Source organism: Echinops telfairi, unplaced genomic scaffold (genome assembly GCF_000313985.2).
Source record: "Echinops telfairi isolate 266 unplaced genomic scaffold, ASM31398v2 ScPeMD7_23;HRSCAF=83, whole genome shotgun sequence".
Classification (NCBI taxonomy): Eukaryota; Metazoa; Chordata; class Mammalia; order Afrosoricida; family Tenrecidae; genus Echinops; species Echinops telfairi.
This window is the reverse complement of record NW_022103920.1, coordinates 23,366,877-23,382,444: the sequence shown is the minus strand read 5'-3', so window position 1 is coordinate 23,382,444 and position 15,568 is coordinate 23,366,877. Positions and strand designations below refer to the sequence as shown.

Here is a 15,568-nt window from a genome sequence, read left to right as displayed (position 1 = left end):
ATATCTACCAGTTTGAAAAATCTTTGTTGTCTGGCAATCAAAGGTGCCAGACTTCTGCGCCAAGATATAGATGACAAACTGTAAGGAACCATTGCTTATCACCCTTGTTTTGCCAGGAGCAGTACGTCTTCACTCATGATGCACTAGTGGAAGCCATACTCAGTAAAGAAACGGAGGTACCCGACAGCCATATCCATGCCTACGTCAACGCTCTCCTCATTCCTGGACCAACAGGCAAAACTAAGTTAGAAAAGCAATTCAAGGTGAGTTCTTTTGGGAGCCGCTTGGATGTCGGCTCAGAAATGATTGTTACTGCCTCTTCTCCTCGGAGCCTACAAGGCCGTGCAGATAGGTGGAGAGCAGAGGCTTTGTATGTGAACCATCCTCGTTCTTTGTAATAGGGAACAAAGCCACAAGGGAGCTTTTGTGGAGGACCGTGAGTTTGAGTCGCAAGAAGTAAATTTCTCAGAAGCCCTAGCCTCACTTTTATCCATGCAAAGCTGGTCTAGGGGAGGAGGGCACGCCGCATCACAGAAAGAACAGGCACGACTCATAATGCACACTAGATAAGTACTCCTTTCCCTTTGAAAGAAGCAGACCACTTACCAGGAGTGCTATGGCTCAGACTGTGTGTGCTCCTCTTTGGAAAACGCTGTGCCTCACTTGAAACCCCTAAACTAGAGTCGGCCACATCCGAACAAAAGCTTGTTCAGCCCCGATTTCTCCCCCTCACCCTGTCATGAGGCACTGAACGAGCGAGGAGCATGTGTCCTGCTCAGTCTTAGACCTCCCGCCACCCTGGCTCTCTGACTTGCAGGAATCAGTGAACAGAGAAGGCAGGTGTGGCCACAGCTCACGCTGGGACTGAGGGACCTGCAGAGCTGGGGTTCTCCAGAGGGCTGGGGGTTATCAGGTTCTGTCCCTTTGTCTGACCGTGCACCTTCTTAGGATCCCTGGAAGAAACTGGGCCAATTGCTGAGAAGGTTAAAATATCTAGGAACATTGTGGAGAAGATCGTGGAAGACCCCAGGAGAGTTAGCAAACCCATAGATTTGACCTTCAGCTGCCGCCATGTCAGCCACTGTGAGGTCCCTCTGGCCTCTTTCCTCCCCAGACACCACCTTCTGTGCTTGTAGAAGAGAGGGAGAACGATTCTGTGGTGATTGCTGAACTTGGACCTACAGTCAGGAGCATAACTTCTGTACTCATCCCGGCTTTTCTGAGGAATAAAGGGACAGGGTAGGGAAGGAAAGAAATGTGCAGGTGACGTGCCAGAAGCAGAGCACAAAGAAGCACAATCCATTCTGTGGTTTACTGAGGACCCTGCTGCACTGGGCTCCTAACCACAAGGCAAATGGTTCAAAGCCACCAGCTACTCTGCAGAAGAAAGATGAGGCTGTCTGCTCCTGTCAAGATCTGCAGTCTTGGAAACCCTAAGGGCCAGTGCTACTCTGTCTTGTAGGGTCCCGAGGAATCAGAGTTGACTTGAGGGCAATGCGTATGGATTTGGGGTATGTTTGTTTGAACACCAGCAAAGAAGTCACTTAGAAATTAGAAAAACATTTGGGAAGTCATTTGGCACTTGGTTTTCTGATCAGACTTCAAAATAATTACCATGGGGGTGAGGGGGGGTGATTAACCCACAAGACTTAGACTTTCCTTAGTTTGTATGGCCCTTGTTTAATGTTGTAGAATCTGTTTATCTTGCATTGCACATGGTGTAGATAGGCCAACAATTCGATGCGATCTTGTTTCTACCTCCCTAAGTGGGCGGTTCACCTCCAAACTGCAGTGTGGAGGAGATGGAGTATATTCCTCTCCAGAGGAAGCCAGGAGAACGATCCTTTCAACCCGGGAAGGCAAACTAGAGAGTCCTCGCCATCTTCCAATTCCTCTGGTGTAGACTGTAGATGTACTAGGGAAGCCTGTGTTTGCTAACATAAGTTCTAGTTCAAGAAATTCTTGGAACACTATCTCGGTTGGCTAGGCCTGTGTTTGTATGCATATGTGGTACGTCAAGGAAGTAACTTGTATTTTTTTCGGTGACCTCCCTCAGCTCCTGAGCCAATCGAACATCCAGCAGAGTGACTATTCAACAGCCCTGAAGCAATGCAACAGGGAGAAGAACAGAACTTCCGCCATCATCCCCGGTAGGCTGAATGTGGACCGAAGCTCCTTTTTTATAAAATAAAAGCCTATAGACAATTAACCAAGATATTTTCATACCTTGGTTATGGCTTAATATGCATAAGGAAATCAAGAACCCCTAAACCCTGGAACTCTCATTTTAAAAATGACCAGAAAGATCGCTTTAACATGCTGGGGGTGCAATGTGAGGGATGCAGCTGTGCTCTGCAGTTTGGGGCTGGGCCGGGGAACAGGGCTGCAATGTGGTTGTTTACAATGACTGTTCTGTGTTTAGTGGAAAAATCAAGGGTCGGCATCTCCTCCCTGAGCGGAGAAGGCACAGACTACATCAATGCCTCCTATATCATGGTAAGTCAGAAACTGCCTGCCAGCCCGTGTTACAAGAGCTAAACCCAGTGTGGCGGTGAGCAGTGCCACTGGTGGACAGAAGTCGTCCTGCATAGCTGCAGGCTCAGAGCCCACAGCAACCTCAAAAGAATAGCATCACTTGGTGTTTTCACGTGCTCTGGGACTGGAGAGGGCTCAAGTAAGATGAGTGAGTGCAGGAATCCAGGCTCATCCTCCAGGACTGATGAGGAGATTCAGAATACAGCCTTATTCATCCAGGGGGCTCCACTCTCATCTATCAAGGACAAGGCCTAAGCAGAGCCCTGGATAGAGCACCTTCAGCAAAGCCCCAACCTCACCAACATTACCACGTCAGTTTTCCACACAGTTCTGACCCTACAGACTGGGCTCACTAGGAGTCTTAGATTTCTCAAAATACAATCCTTCCCTTCCGTCAGTAGATGCTTCGTGCAAGGGATGAGTGACTGCTTGTCCAGCTTGTGGGTCTCCTTCATGGGTTGACCATTTCAGGTCAACCCATCACACAGTTTGGTTTCTTGTGAGATGGTCTTAATTCCCAGGCCAAGTGCACGCTGATTCAGGGAGAAAAACACTGAGAAGTATCCACGGGAGACAGGCCAGAATATGGTGGTGGCATCGAAAACACATTCCCATATATACTTTAAATAAGCCCCTGGGGGCTAGAAATGAGATCTGGGAGACCTCAGGGTGTTGAGGCTAGAAAAGCCATGTTTTTCGTAAGGCACGCCTTGGAAATCATGAGTATTCTGATGGTACTAGCTTCCCGGTTTCTGCCACAAAACGTATGAGGGGGTCTCCCCGTTCTTCCCCTAGAGAGCAGACAGGGTACACAGACACTGGCCTCCAGAACCTCTGGGGAGGTCTGACACTCCACACTCTGCCACTGGGACCAAGTGACCTGCGGAGAAGTGGGCAGTGAGGAAAAACTAACTGTCCTGTGCATTTCTGCTTGACAAATCCGCCCCCGGAGATAACAGCTGTGTGTATACTTGGGCACAACACTAGACTTCTTGAACCTCGGTTTGATCATCTATAAACTGGGATGCACAGTGCTTGTCTCAACACACTGTTGTGAGGAGTAAGTAGCTTACAGGAAAGACAAGAGTGCTGGACCAGGCATATAGGAAGGGCCCTGCCAACAGTAACTATAGTCATCACATTATTATTTACAGGCCTATCGGAAATGAGAAAGCCAACTTTGACTTGCCCCCAAAGGTAGACCCCATGTACCCCAGAGCCTTAAAGTCGATTCTGATCGATGGGACAGAGTAGAATTGTGCCACGGAATTTCCGGGTCTGCTACTAAAGCCTCATCTTTCTTCTTCAAAGCATCGGGTGCACTTCTAACTGTTGACCTGCGGCTAACAGCTCGAGGCATAACCTACTAGAGCAGACCCCCAGGCCTCCTTTGACTCAAGGCCCACTCATTATACATGTTTTCGCCAAATGTTTTCCTAGTCATGGTCGGGGCTGAACAGGTTTGGTCTTCTCTTTGGTTTTATAGGGTTATTATCAGAGTAACGAGTTCATCATCACCCAGCATCCTCTGCTGCACACCATCAACGATTTCTGGAGGATGATATGGGACCATAACGCCCAGCTCGTGGTCATGCTTCCTGATGGTCAGAACATGGTCAGTCCCTCAGCACTGTTCTTACTTATTCTGCTATTGCCAGGGCACAACGTGAACTCTAACTGAGATTCTAGGAAAAATAAGCCCCCACCCCCGCCTCAATGAAGATCCTCAACGAAGATGTTTTGGGAGACATTCTTTGTCTACTGGATTAAGGTAGCTGTGCAGTGTCCCATGTCTAAAAGTGTGGAGTGGCATTTTACAAATGACAGTAGGTTAAAACCAGCTTAAATTTAAATATTTTGTGACTGTACTCGGAAAATGAGACTAGGAACCGTGAATGAAGGCTGTTTATTTGCTTCTGTTCATATATATGAGGGAGTACTCAAAAAAAAAGGGAAAAGCTCCACTGGGTAGAGCTTTTGTAGTATTCATTTTTCCCACTAAATAAGCTTGGAGCAACTTCCTCTAAGTTAGCGCACCCAGCGGCATTGCCTGGGAAGGTTCTCCAGTCACAGTGCATTTTTTTCTTAAAAGCAGTTTCCCTCAAACCATGTTTTTTGTGATGGCTGATTTCAGAGAACAGTATGCGGCTGTGAGTTGTTTTTTTTTCCTGCTACAGAAACTTGCGATGTTGAACACAGCTTACAAGGACAGCGCTGTGGGAAAAACTCAAGTGTAGACTGGTTTTCTCATTTCAAAATAGGTGAAATGTTGATTGATGACAAACCTCGTTCTGGACATCAGTCAGCTTCCCAAATGGATGAAAATGTCCACTCCTAGTGCTTTCGGAGTACATTCGACCAGGTCGAACTGTGTATCAAACTTTCTCTTTAGAGGTTATGAAAAGATAGCCTAACAGTGGGTGACAAAAAGGGCCTGCTTTGTGGAAGACGGGGGCCTGGTTTTGCCACCACCATGACAATGCACCTGCTCACTCAGCCATCTTAGTGTGCCAGATTTGGGCAAAAACCAGCATGCCTCTCTTGCCCCATGCACCTTACTCACCGGACCTTGATTCCTGTGATCTCTTCTGTTTCTGGGAAGGAAGAGGGACATGAAAGGACAGCAATTTAACAACACAGAGGAGGTGAAGACAGAAATGAGGAAGGGGCTGTCGGTCATCCAAACAGAGGATTTTGAAAAATGTTTCCAAGAATGGAATCACAGATTGACAAATATATTGAGTGTCATGGAGAGTAATTTGATGGTGATAGGTTGTTTGGGGAAAGATTTAAATATATAGCTTTGGAAAAAAAAAATCCGGGTTTTTTTGGTACCCCCTCATATAGCTGACACTCTTTCTGTTTTAAAAGTTTTATTGGCATATAATTCACATATCGTACAAGTCAGTAATTCAATCATATCAGGAAGTGTTGTGCAATCACCACATTTAAATTTAGAACTATTTCTACTTTAACTCACTGTTAATATCTCCTCCTTCCCGTCCCCCCCCCCAACCTCCCCTGTTATACCCCAATCTTTGTTTTTTTTTAAACCATTTTATTGGGACCTCATACAGCTCTTATTACAGTACAGACATTGTGTCAATCTTTGTTTTTAACCCTCCAGGCAGAAGATGAATTTGTTTATTGGCCAAATAAAGATGAGCCTATAAATTGTGAGAGCTTTAAGGTCACTCTTATGTCTGAAGAACATAAATGTCTCTCTAATGAGGAAAAACTTATCATTCAAGATTTTATCTTGGAAGCTACACAGGTATGGACATCAATTGAAATTGAAATTTTAAATGGTAAAATTCTCATCGTAAACACATGGTCATTAGATGTTGACTTAAAGATGTTTTTCTAGAACTAAGAATAATCTGATTTATTACAAATTAAGATCAATTGTCCAAGTAACCGACACTCACTTATCACTTTTGTTTTCAAAACTTTATAGAATCATTAAACCATTAGTCAACACTAAAGTACACTGTTACTGATTTCTACCAAGGAAATGTTTTAAAATGCTCTTGTACTGCCAAACAGTTGTTGACTGAACTTAAGTTGAAGACAAACACACATGTCATTAATCCTAGTACTCATGTGTGTCCGAAAGCGCTTCTCCTACATACAGTGGGGGAAATGTCACTTACCCAAACTTAGTAAGTGAAGACATGCTTGGAGGTCAATGAACTAGGACTGTTTCACTAACTCTTAGTTACCATCAAGCATCAATCTGAATTCTGTGTCAATCACTACTTAGGGTTATAGTAAACCCTACCAGGGACTACTAGTATTGGCCAACACGTGGAATTTAGAGCACCTTCTCCAGTAGACACCAATCAAGTCATATTTCAGGTGACTTCAGTGTTTCACTCCACCGCACTCTAATTGGGAACTGGCCAACCATTTATGGTAGATAAGAAGACTCACTGCTCTGTAAAAGGTTGAAATGACCCAAGTAAAAAAACTTGGTCCTGCAAATTAATGAATTATATAAATAATATAGCAATAAAAGACTTTCCTACTTGATTAAAGAACACAAATAATGAATATGCTGATTCTAATTCCATAGATGAACTATATACAGACCTTCAGAGAAAAACTTGTATTTTATTGTTTATAAAATGAGGTATTGGAGCTGCAAGGCTCCCAAGATCCCTGTGAGCCCTTAATATCCCGTGCTCCAATCCAGCTGTGATTGCTCCCCAAACACTTCAGACCACCCTCCTGACCAGTGCTTTCTGCAACTGTGCCGTGCAAGCTTACCTTTCTAGAACTTGAACCTGACTGTTGTTTATATTTGAAGAGGTCTATGCTGTCTTAAAAGGAGCTCTGAGGGCAGTGAAAGTTAGGTGTGAGGCTGAAAGTTAGGTGGTCGGTTGGCGCATGCCATCTGGTTTTAGTACTGTCCCTACTGTTATGCCTCAATTTCCCCACGATCCCACTCAAGATAAGCTCCCACTGACCAGGATGGAGGCTCCACCAGAAACGTCTCTTTTTCTCCTCCTTACAGGATGATTACGTACTTGAAGTGAGGCATTTTCAGTGTCCCAAATGGCCCAATCCGGACAGCCCCATTAGTAAAACGTTTGAACTCCTAAGTGTCATCAAGGAAGAAGCCGCCAACAGGGATGGGCCCACCATCGTCCATGATGAGTAAGTCCGGGCTTTCAGCCCTTCACCCTGAGCGTTCTCTAGGTGTGTGGGTGGGTGGGCTATGTGCCAACCAGACGCTTTGAGCCACTTGTGATGAGTCTTCCTGTTGGGGCATCTGCTGCCCTGTGCAAGGTTAACAAACCCCGGTCTTTCCCCTTCACTTGGAAGCCGGAGAAGGAGGAGTACATGATGCCAAGTCCGCTCTGCCATTTTATCCCAGGGGCACTGTTTGATGAGTCGGTGTTTTAGCGCTTGAGTTTTTTTTACAGATGCTACCCACAGAGAAGGAGCCTTCGTGGTTCAGTGGTTAAGCACTTGAGGCCCAACTGAAAGGACAGCGGTTCAAATCCACTAGTCATTCTGTGAGAGAACAAGGTGGCCATCTGCTTCCTTAAAGATGCAGAGCATTGGGGGAGTTCTGCTCAGCCCTGTAGCATGATCATGAGTCAGCATCCACTCAACTGCAAAGGGTTTCATTTGTAAACAGTGGGAGGCCCCTAAGAGGAGCAAACGGTTTGTGCTACTAACCTAAAGGTGGACAGTTCCAACCCACCCAGAAATAGTGCTGAAGAAAGGCCTGACACTCAGCTCCCAGAAAGATAGCAGTCAAGAAAAAATTATTTCTGCGTCCACAGAAAAAGATTACAGCCAAGATGATATCTAACCATGGGGCCCCCAGGAGTCAGAATCGAGTCCATGCACTGGGGTTTGAGTCTCCCTAACTACACGGGGGCAAGTAGCAGCCATTGGTTTCTTGGTTCAGAAGCATAATTGATTGTTAAAGTTTATCAGAAACCAGGAAATTTAAGCCAGGTCTTTCCTAGCTTATGTTACAAGCCCATGAAAACGTCTGTACTAAAATGAAGGAGCCCTGGTGGTGGAATACATTACTCATCGGGCTGCTAACTGAAAGGTCAGCGCTGTAAGCCACTCCTTGGGAGAAAGATGAGGCTTTCTACCCCTATAAAGATGGACAGCCTTGGGAACCAGCACTATTTTACCCTATCTGGTCGCTATGAAGCAGAATTGACCCGATGGCACTAAAATGACAGCTTATCTATGACTGTGTATAGTCTGTCTAATATTAAAATATATTTCAAAGTATACACCTTGATACATAAAAATGATCTCGCAAGTTACATAGCTCCCATATGTATACACATTCACACAACACGTGTTTATGTCATATATAATAGATAAGAGAGCTTCCAGAAGTTCCTGGATCTATTATGGTTTCACTCATTTTTTCCCTTGAACTTTCTGAAGCCCTCATATCAAATGATCTGACTGGGGTTCTCCTTAATTTTTACACCTGCACACCTACCTGTAAGGTTGGGGAAGATTGTGAGGATGGCGCAGGGCAGGCAGCACTTCATTCAGAAGAACATAGGATTGCTCTGAGTCGGAACTGACCCACCAGCACCTCACTATATCTGTAAGGGGGGCTTCAAAAAGCTGGTGGAAATTTTTCATTATTTTTTGCTTCCAATTTTCCAAGAACTTTTTTTTATTTGTAATTTTAGAAGATCATTTTATTGGGGGCTCTTAAAACAATCCATACATCAGTTGGATCAAGCATATTTGTACATATGTTGCCATCATCATTTTCATAACATTCACTTTCTATTGAGCCCTTGGTATCAGCTCCTCTTTTATCCCTCCCTCCCCCCACCCCGTACCCTCCACGAACTTTATAAAAAACTTTTTGTGACATGAGTGAAGGATTACAGAGCAGATCCATTTTTTATTCCACGCATCCTACACATTTCATCTCATGCGTGACCGTCCCTCCCACGTGCCCTCACTTGTCCCACTTCAACCCTGTGTGTCCCGTTTCCAGTCCTCCTCTCCTAAACCTTACCGTTGTCCTTGGCTAAGTGCTGCTCGTTTGATCTCAAATAATTGATGATTATGAGGCGTGCATGCCTCGCTCGTGCTACTGTGTCCCTCGTAGACTGATGTGTAGTTTGGTTGAAAATTGACCCATGGGGGTAAACTCAGGCCTATAGTCTCAGGGATTGAACCAATCGTTCTCTGATCAGTAAACTTGGTCTTCAGGAGTTTTTAAAGTTTTGCTCCATATCTTTTTTGCACCCTACCCGGGATTGTCTATGTGACCCCATTCAGAGCAGTTGCTGGTGGTAGCAGGCCTCATGTCGTTCCTCAGTCTCAGGCTGGAGGAGACTGATGTCTTTCTGGGTCACTAGCCCATCGGACTGATTTTCATTTTCTTCACTCCGCTTTCCTCCAGACAAGGAGAAACCAATCACAACACTTTAGAGCCACGGTTCTCAACCTGTGGGTCACGACCCTTTTGGGGGGTTCTAACGACCCTTTCACAAGGGTCGCCTGATTCATAACAGTAACCAAATTACAGTGATCAAGTCACAACAAAAATAATTTAATGGTTGGGGGGGCACCACAACATGAGGAACTGTATGAAAGGGTCGCGGCATTCGGAAGGTTGAGAACCACTGCTTTAGAGGTTTTAAGGCCTCCGTCGCTGCTCATCAAAGTAGGGTATAGAACATTGTCTTTGGGGCCTATGTGTTACTAATTAACATTGATACCACAGAGAGACTGTCCTTCTGAGCCCCCAGGCCCTAGGACTCCTTCCCTTAAGGTGTTTGAATATGTCTAAGAAGCTCTCATAAAACTTCTCCCCTTTGCTCTACCACATTCATGGGTATAGTTGCTCTAAAAGTAAATACACATGGACAAAGGCCCTCTGTCCAACCTACATATATCCACGAGTAGACGCCCTCTCTCACTCTCACACGCCTTGGGCCTGCTTGTCTGTCTAGCCATCTACTCGCAGATCATCAACCCTGCAGGATCGTGTGTGTATACAAACAACAGTGTTTACCTCAGTTGCTTTCAACTCTTGGGCTTCTCCCACTTTTATGCCAATGTCCTTATTGTACACAGCCTTTACTTCACCCAAGGTGACACGTTCCACAATACATAGATAAGACATCATATACACATACATATACATGTGTCTGATTTTAATTTTATTCTCTTTTCTCCAGACAAGGAGAAATCAATTGCTGCACCTTAGAGCATATGTGTGTGTGTGTGTGTGTGTGTGTGTGTGTGTGTGTGTATGCATATATATATACACATACATGCTATGGTCTCAGGGAGTCCTGTTAGTCAGATCATTTTGTTTATGGGCTCTCGTAGTACTTTGCACATGTTGTCAGGAGAGACCAGTCCCTGGAAAAGGACAGCATGCTTGGTAGAGGGGCAGCAAATAAAGAGGAAGTCCCTGGACAAAATGGATTGACCCAGGGCTGCAGCAACGGGCTCGAACAGAAGGACAATTGTGAGGATGGCGCAGCCCCAGGCAGTGTTTCTGTCTGTTGTCCGCTGGAGCACTGAGCTGGAATCGTGGCCTCTAGCAACAACAAAAAGCAAATATTCTATTTCTGGAAAGTATCCAGTTACTAATAGTCCGAACATTTGACAATATTTCAGCATAAACCACCTGCCGTGCACAGTGAGAGAGAGTAGTTTAAAGTGTTTTCACGGCAAAGCTGCCAAGGACAGACCCTCGGAGTTCCCATCTGAATGAAGTATTTGTCCCTTCTCTTTGCTACTAGGCACGGAGGAGTGACAGCAGGGACTTTCTGTGCCCTGACGACCCTTATGCACCAACTAGAACAAGAAAATTCCACGGATGTTTACCAAGTAGCCAAGATGATCAACTTAATGAGGCCGGGAGTCTTCGCTGACCTTGTAAGTAATTAAGATCATTTTCCTTGTTAGAACTACTTGCTTTTTCAAGACTCCTTTTGTGTCTTATGTCAAGAAAGATTGTCCTGAGTGAAAACAATATTATATGGTTTTCAAGGTGAAAGGACAAGGTGTTCAATTAACCTTCCATAGAACCAGAACCAAGAAGAAAATTCAGTACTGAAAAATATCTTCCATAAAAGCACCATCGGGTCTGACTTTCCCGGTACAACAGAGTATTTTCCCCAGGCTTTGTGTTCCACCTTGCCTCAAAGAATATGAGGAGACTTCAGGAAATGGAATTAACAGACGATGGAATCTTTCCATGAGCATTGTGAAGCCTCTTGTGGAGGTGGTTCCCGGGTTATGATCAAGTTCTGTTCGAAGTGTGTCTTTAAGTTGCATTTGAAGATAACTCAAAAGGATGCACGTGGTTCTTATTTAACCTCACTTCAGCTGCTAACCCGAAAGTCCTCGGGCCCAGCCCCCCAGCCACTCTACAGGAGAAAGGCAAGGCCCTCGGCTCCTGTGTGGAGCTGCCGTGCTAGGGCCGTTCCAGTCCTTCCTATAGAGCTGCTAGGAGCCACAATCGACTTCATGTCCCTGGGTTTGAATTTCTTGTTTTGGGTGCAAAAAAAAAAAAAAAAGAACTTGAAGACTTCGGTAATTTAAAATCTACACAGAGGAGGCCCCATTGAGAGGAGGAAGGGGTGAGTCCACACTCAACATCGTCTTGAGCAATGGCATTGAGGCCCTCTTCCTGCATGACGCATACTGTGGAATACTCCTCCCCAGGGGGCAATGAAGGAAAACACCATCTTGCTCCCGGCAGGTGCCCGCCATGGCCCAGGAGGATGAGGCCCCTCTTAAAACCTGTCACGTTTTCCTCTTCCAAGAGGGATGCAGTTTCCTGGCAGAGATGTATGACCCACCCAGATGTAGATTCAGTGAATTTTAGCTCTGTAATCTAAACATTGAAAATTCCTAGACTGAAAAAAGTAAACATACCCAAAATAAACAAAATCTACACATGAAGCAAATGATTAGGTGATTAGGAGGCAGCATTTGTTGCTAAGAGAGTTTTACCCAATCATTTCAAAGGCAGGGCGTAACATTCAAGGGCAAGTTCAGGGCATAACATTCAAGGACAAGGGCAAGTTGTCACCCTTAGGACACTTGTAACCCAGGGACTCCCTGCGCTCCGACAGCAAACCTCACAGGCTTGACTTAAGGGTTGGAATCATTCACTTTTTCCCTCAGCCAAATCCAATTTCTGAATTGAACCATAGGCTAATCCTTGGAGACTGAAAACAGAGAAGTCAGTGTGTATTCAAGGAAGGAGCACAGCACATCTGGATGGAGAAGTCCGAAATCTGACTGTAATTTGTAAAGTTTTACTACAGTAACAGGGGTTGGAAGGACAGTAGGAAACTTAAGTGGCACACATTTGCCAATGGCAGAAGCTTGGGTGAATGTTGAAGCCATGGGGCCCCCTTCAGCTCCATTTGTATGTGTGTACACTGGTCTTAGGAAGTCCAACCTCAAAGTGCCAGCCCCTACCTGACAGCTGGAGTCAAGGTGATCTTACACACATCCACTTCCTCATGAAAGTGTCCACGGTACCAGGTGAGTTAAATCAAGCTTGTTCCGTCCGTGGGACATGGCTTTCCCGAGAAGGGACTTGAATTCAAGTTTCAGGAACGCACTTAATGTTCATGTTCACGTGTTCCCGCCATGATTGTCCTCTGCTCCAATGTTAGGGACTGGCTCCTATTCTTTGAAACTGCCACCCTCTCATCCTGGAGGTGGCACCTGTGATATAAATTAAACCCTGCTTCCTTCTGCCAAGCCTCGACGGTGAGGGCACACACTCAGCTCTGCTCACAGTACAGGGTAGAGACCAGTGAGGCTGGCCGGGTGTGGAGAAAGCTTGGCCAACTCTGCGTCTTGTGCAAGGCCTTGAAGCAGCCGTGACATTCTCCCTGGACTAACTCTACGAGGACATAACCACTGAGGAATGCGCAATGAGGCACTGGCTTAGGAGTGGGTCACAAAACTCAAAAGAGTTTTCACCCAAGATGAAAATTCAGCACTTCTACACCTTCCGATTCCGCAAAGTTCATGGATTAAAAATGAGCCCTTATTGCAAAAAGCCCGGATGGTGTGACAGTGAAATGGTCAGCTGCGAACCAACAGGTTGACAGTTCAAATCCACCCTGCGGCTTCCAGGAGAGGCTTACCTGGCAATCTATTTCTGTACAGGTTACTTCTAAGAAAACCCCTTGGGGCAATTCTCCTGTATCACGCGGGTGGCTGTGAGAGGCAAAAGCAACTCAATGCTACCTGACAACTATCTTATTGCCAACGTGTCCCTTTTTGACATCATGGTGCTCCCCTTCACCACCTGTCTGTCCTCTGTCCTCCAGGAGCAGTACCAGTTTCTCTACAAAGCAGTCCTCAGCCTGGTGAGCACAAGGCAGGAAGAGAACCCCTCGGCCTCCCTGGACAGTAACGGCACCGCGCTACCTGATGGGAATATTGCGGAGAGCTTGGAATCTTTAGTCTAACCCAGAAACGGGGTCGAAGGAGGCCACATCAGAACGCTGTGTTTTTCCTCTTTTTAAATGAGATGGGAGAATCGGTTCAGTTCTTCTGTTACCTGTTTTATTTCCTGTCACCCGACAGTAACTTTCATGGCATCAGAGATGAGCTGCCAAATTTACATCATTAACAATGTGTGCCTTTTTTTTTTTTTTTGAAAGACTTCTCATAATTCACTTACTATGTTTGAACTAAAATGATTGAATTTTGGAGTATTTATAAGACTGGAATTGTGGTCATTTTGTTTTTCTGTATTGATTCTAACAGAAAAAATTCAGTTCATAGAGAGTAGGACTTCCCAATGATGGGAAACATGTTTTCGTGTCAAATTTTTATCTGTATTTGTAGCAACCATCAAGTTTTCTAGAAATAACAAACTTTTAATATAGTAGCCCCTCCAACACTCTGTTCTCTATGATATTCGGCATTTTACAGCTACAGCATTTACTGAAAAGTAGAAATAATCTGATACTGACTGTAAATAATTCTCTAGTGTCTCCACGGACAAAATTTATATTTATAATTGTAGATTTCTATATTTTACTACCGAGTCAGTTTTCTAGTTCTGTGTGACTGTTTTGTTTTAATGAAGTAGTATAGGGTCAGGCCTTACTCTACAAATCTTCTGGATATTGTATCGTGTTATCTAAGTCATTAACTCTAAGCATGTAATTTTAACTTTTGTGGAAAACAAATACCTTGGTTTTGAAAGATGTTTTTATGAGAATAACACCTCACCCAACATCGTCTAAGTGCTTTTTATCCCAAGGCATCGCAAAAATAAATATAAATATTGCCAATCATTTTCCATTTGCTGATGACCTGTTGGACTGGGGCACGTAGAGCCATAAAATGGAGGTGTGGGTCTTGTCGGGTGCTGGCAGCTGAGAAAAGGCCAATGGGATGGAGTAGTGGTTGGAGCCGTGCTCTCAACCTGCACTGAGGGACCCAGGACAGACGCCGTAAGAATTATAAACGTCGAGGAAAACACAGCAACCTTTCTTGATGTGACATAAACAACGGTTGTACTCAGCCACAGTTATTAAATTATTGCGGCCTCATTTAGTTTCCGAGTTCTGCTATATAACACAAATACCACCCAGGAAACATTTTTTTTAACTGCCATTGAAATCAATTCTGTAGACCCTGTTGAACAAAGTAGACTGTACATTTTTACAGAAGCAGCCAGCCTCATCTTTCTCCCAAAATGCCACGCATGGGTGGCTTGAAGAACAGATATGTATTTTCCCCCAGTTCGAGAGTCTAAGAGTCCAAAGCAGTCTCAGGTGTCTCAGTGCCTTCCATGTCTGCAGCCCCAAGGGCTCCTTTGTCCCTTGTGCTCCTGGGCCTGTAGGGGATCTCTCAAGGACCCCTACCTGCCTAAGAACAAGGTGCTGCCTGTCCTGCACGAGCCTCACAATTGTTCTTTGGTTGGAGCCCTTTGTTGCAGCCGCTGCGTCCATCCATCTTGTTGAGGGCCTTCCTCTTTGTCACTCCCCTCTCCCTTACCAAGCATGATGTCCTTCTCCAGGGTTGGTTTCACCTGATTACATGTCCAAAATATGTGAGGCAAGCTCCGCCATCTTTACTTCCAGGGAGCATTCTGACTGTATTTTTCAAAGACATACTTGTTTATTCTTTTGACAGTCTATGGTATTTTTCAATATTTTTCATCAGTACCATAATTTAAACGCCTCGACACACTTCTTCATTCTTCCTTATTCAATGCATATAGTGTGCATGAAAATATAAGAGCATGGCAAAAGAAAATCTGTTTTCCAAACAGGATCACATCCACGGTACAAGGGCCAGCAATTCAATACAAATTTAGGGGGGAAACTAAATTCAATAGGTAGCAAGACATACATAGTAAATAAACCCATTGGGAATTTCTTTTGGTTTAGTAGAGCCATAGAAATGTTACGGAGAATTTTAAACACTGTTGAGATTTACAAGGATAGGCCAGCTACAAACTGCAATACATGAGTTGTTGACTTGTACAGATTAAACTCATAAGTAACTGGAAACTAATTAC

General features: G+C 44.8%; 1 protein-coding gene across 6 annotated transcripts in view; it reads left to right on the top strand.

Moving 5' to 3' along the window:
• PTPRZ1 (protein tyrosine phosphatase receptor type Z1) overlaps positions 1-14,336 on the top strand; it is a 207,364-nt gene extending 193,028 nt beyond the window's left edge. For all 6 annotated transcript variants that reach the window (XM_045288711.1, XM_045288710.1, XM_045288709.1 and 3 more), the window contains 8 exons: positions 117-263; positions 2,057-2,150; positions 2,423-2,496; positions 4,022-4,150; positions 5,663-5,809; positions 7,052-7,194; positions 10,800-10,935; positions 13,359-14,336. In XM_045288711.1, the coding sequence (XP_045144646.1) occupies positions 117-263; positions 2,057-2,150; positions 2,423-2,496; positions 4,022-4,150; positions 5,663-5,809; positions 7,052-7,194; positions 10,800-10,935; positions 13,359-13,499 (1,011 nt within the window). In that variant the 3' untranslated portion in view covers positions 13,500-14,336. The remainder of the gene's footprint in view (positions 1-116; positions 264-2,056; positions 2,151-2,422; positions 2,497-4,021; positions 4,151-5,662; positions 5,810-7,051; positions 7,195-10,799; positions 10,936-13,358) is intronic.
• The last annotated feature ends 1,232 nt before the right edge of the window (positions 14,337-15,568 follow it).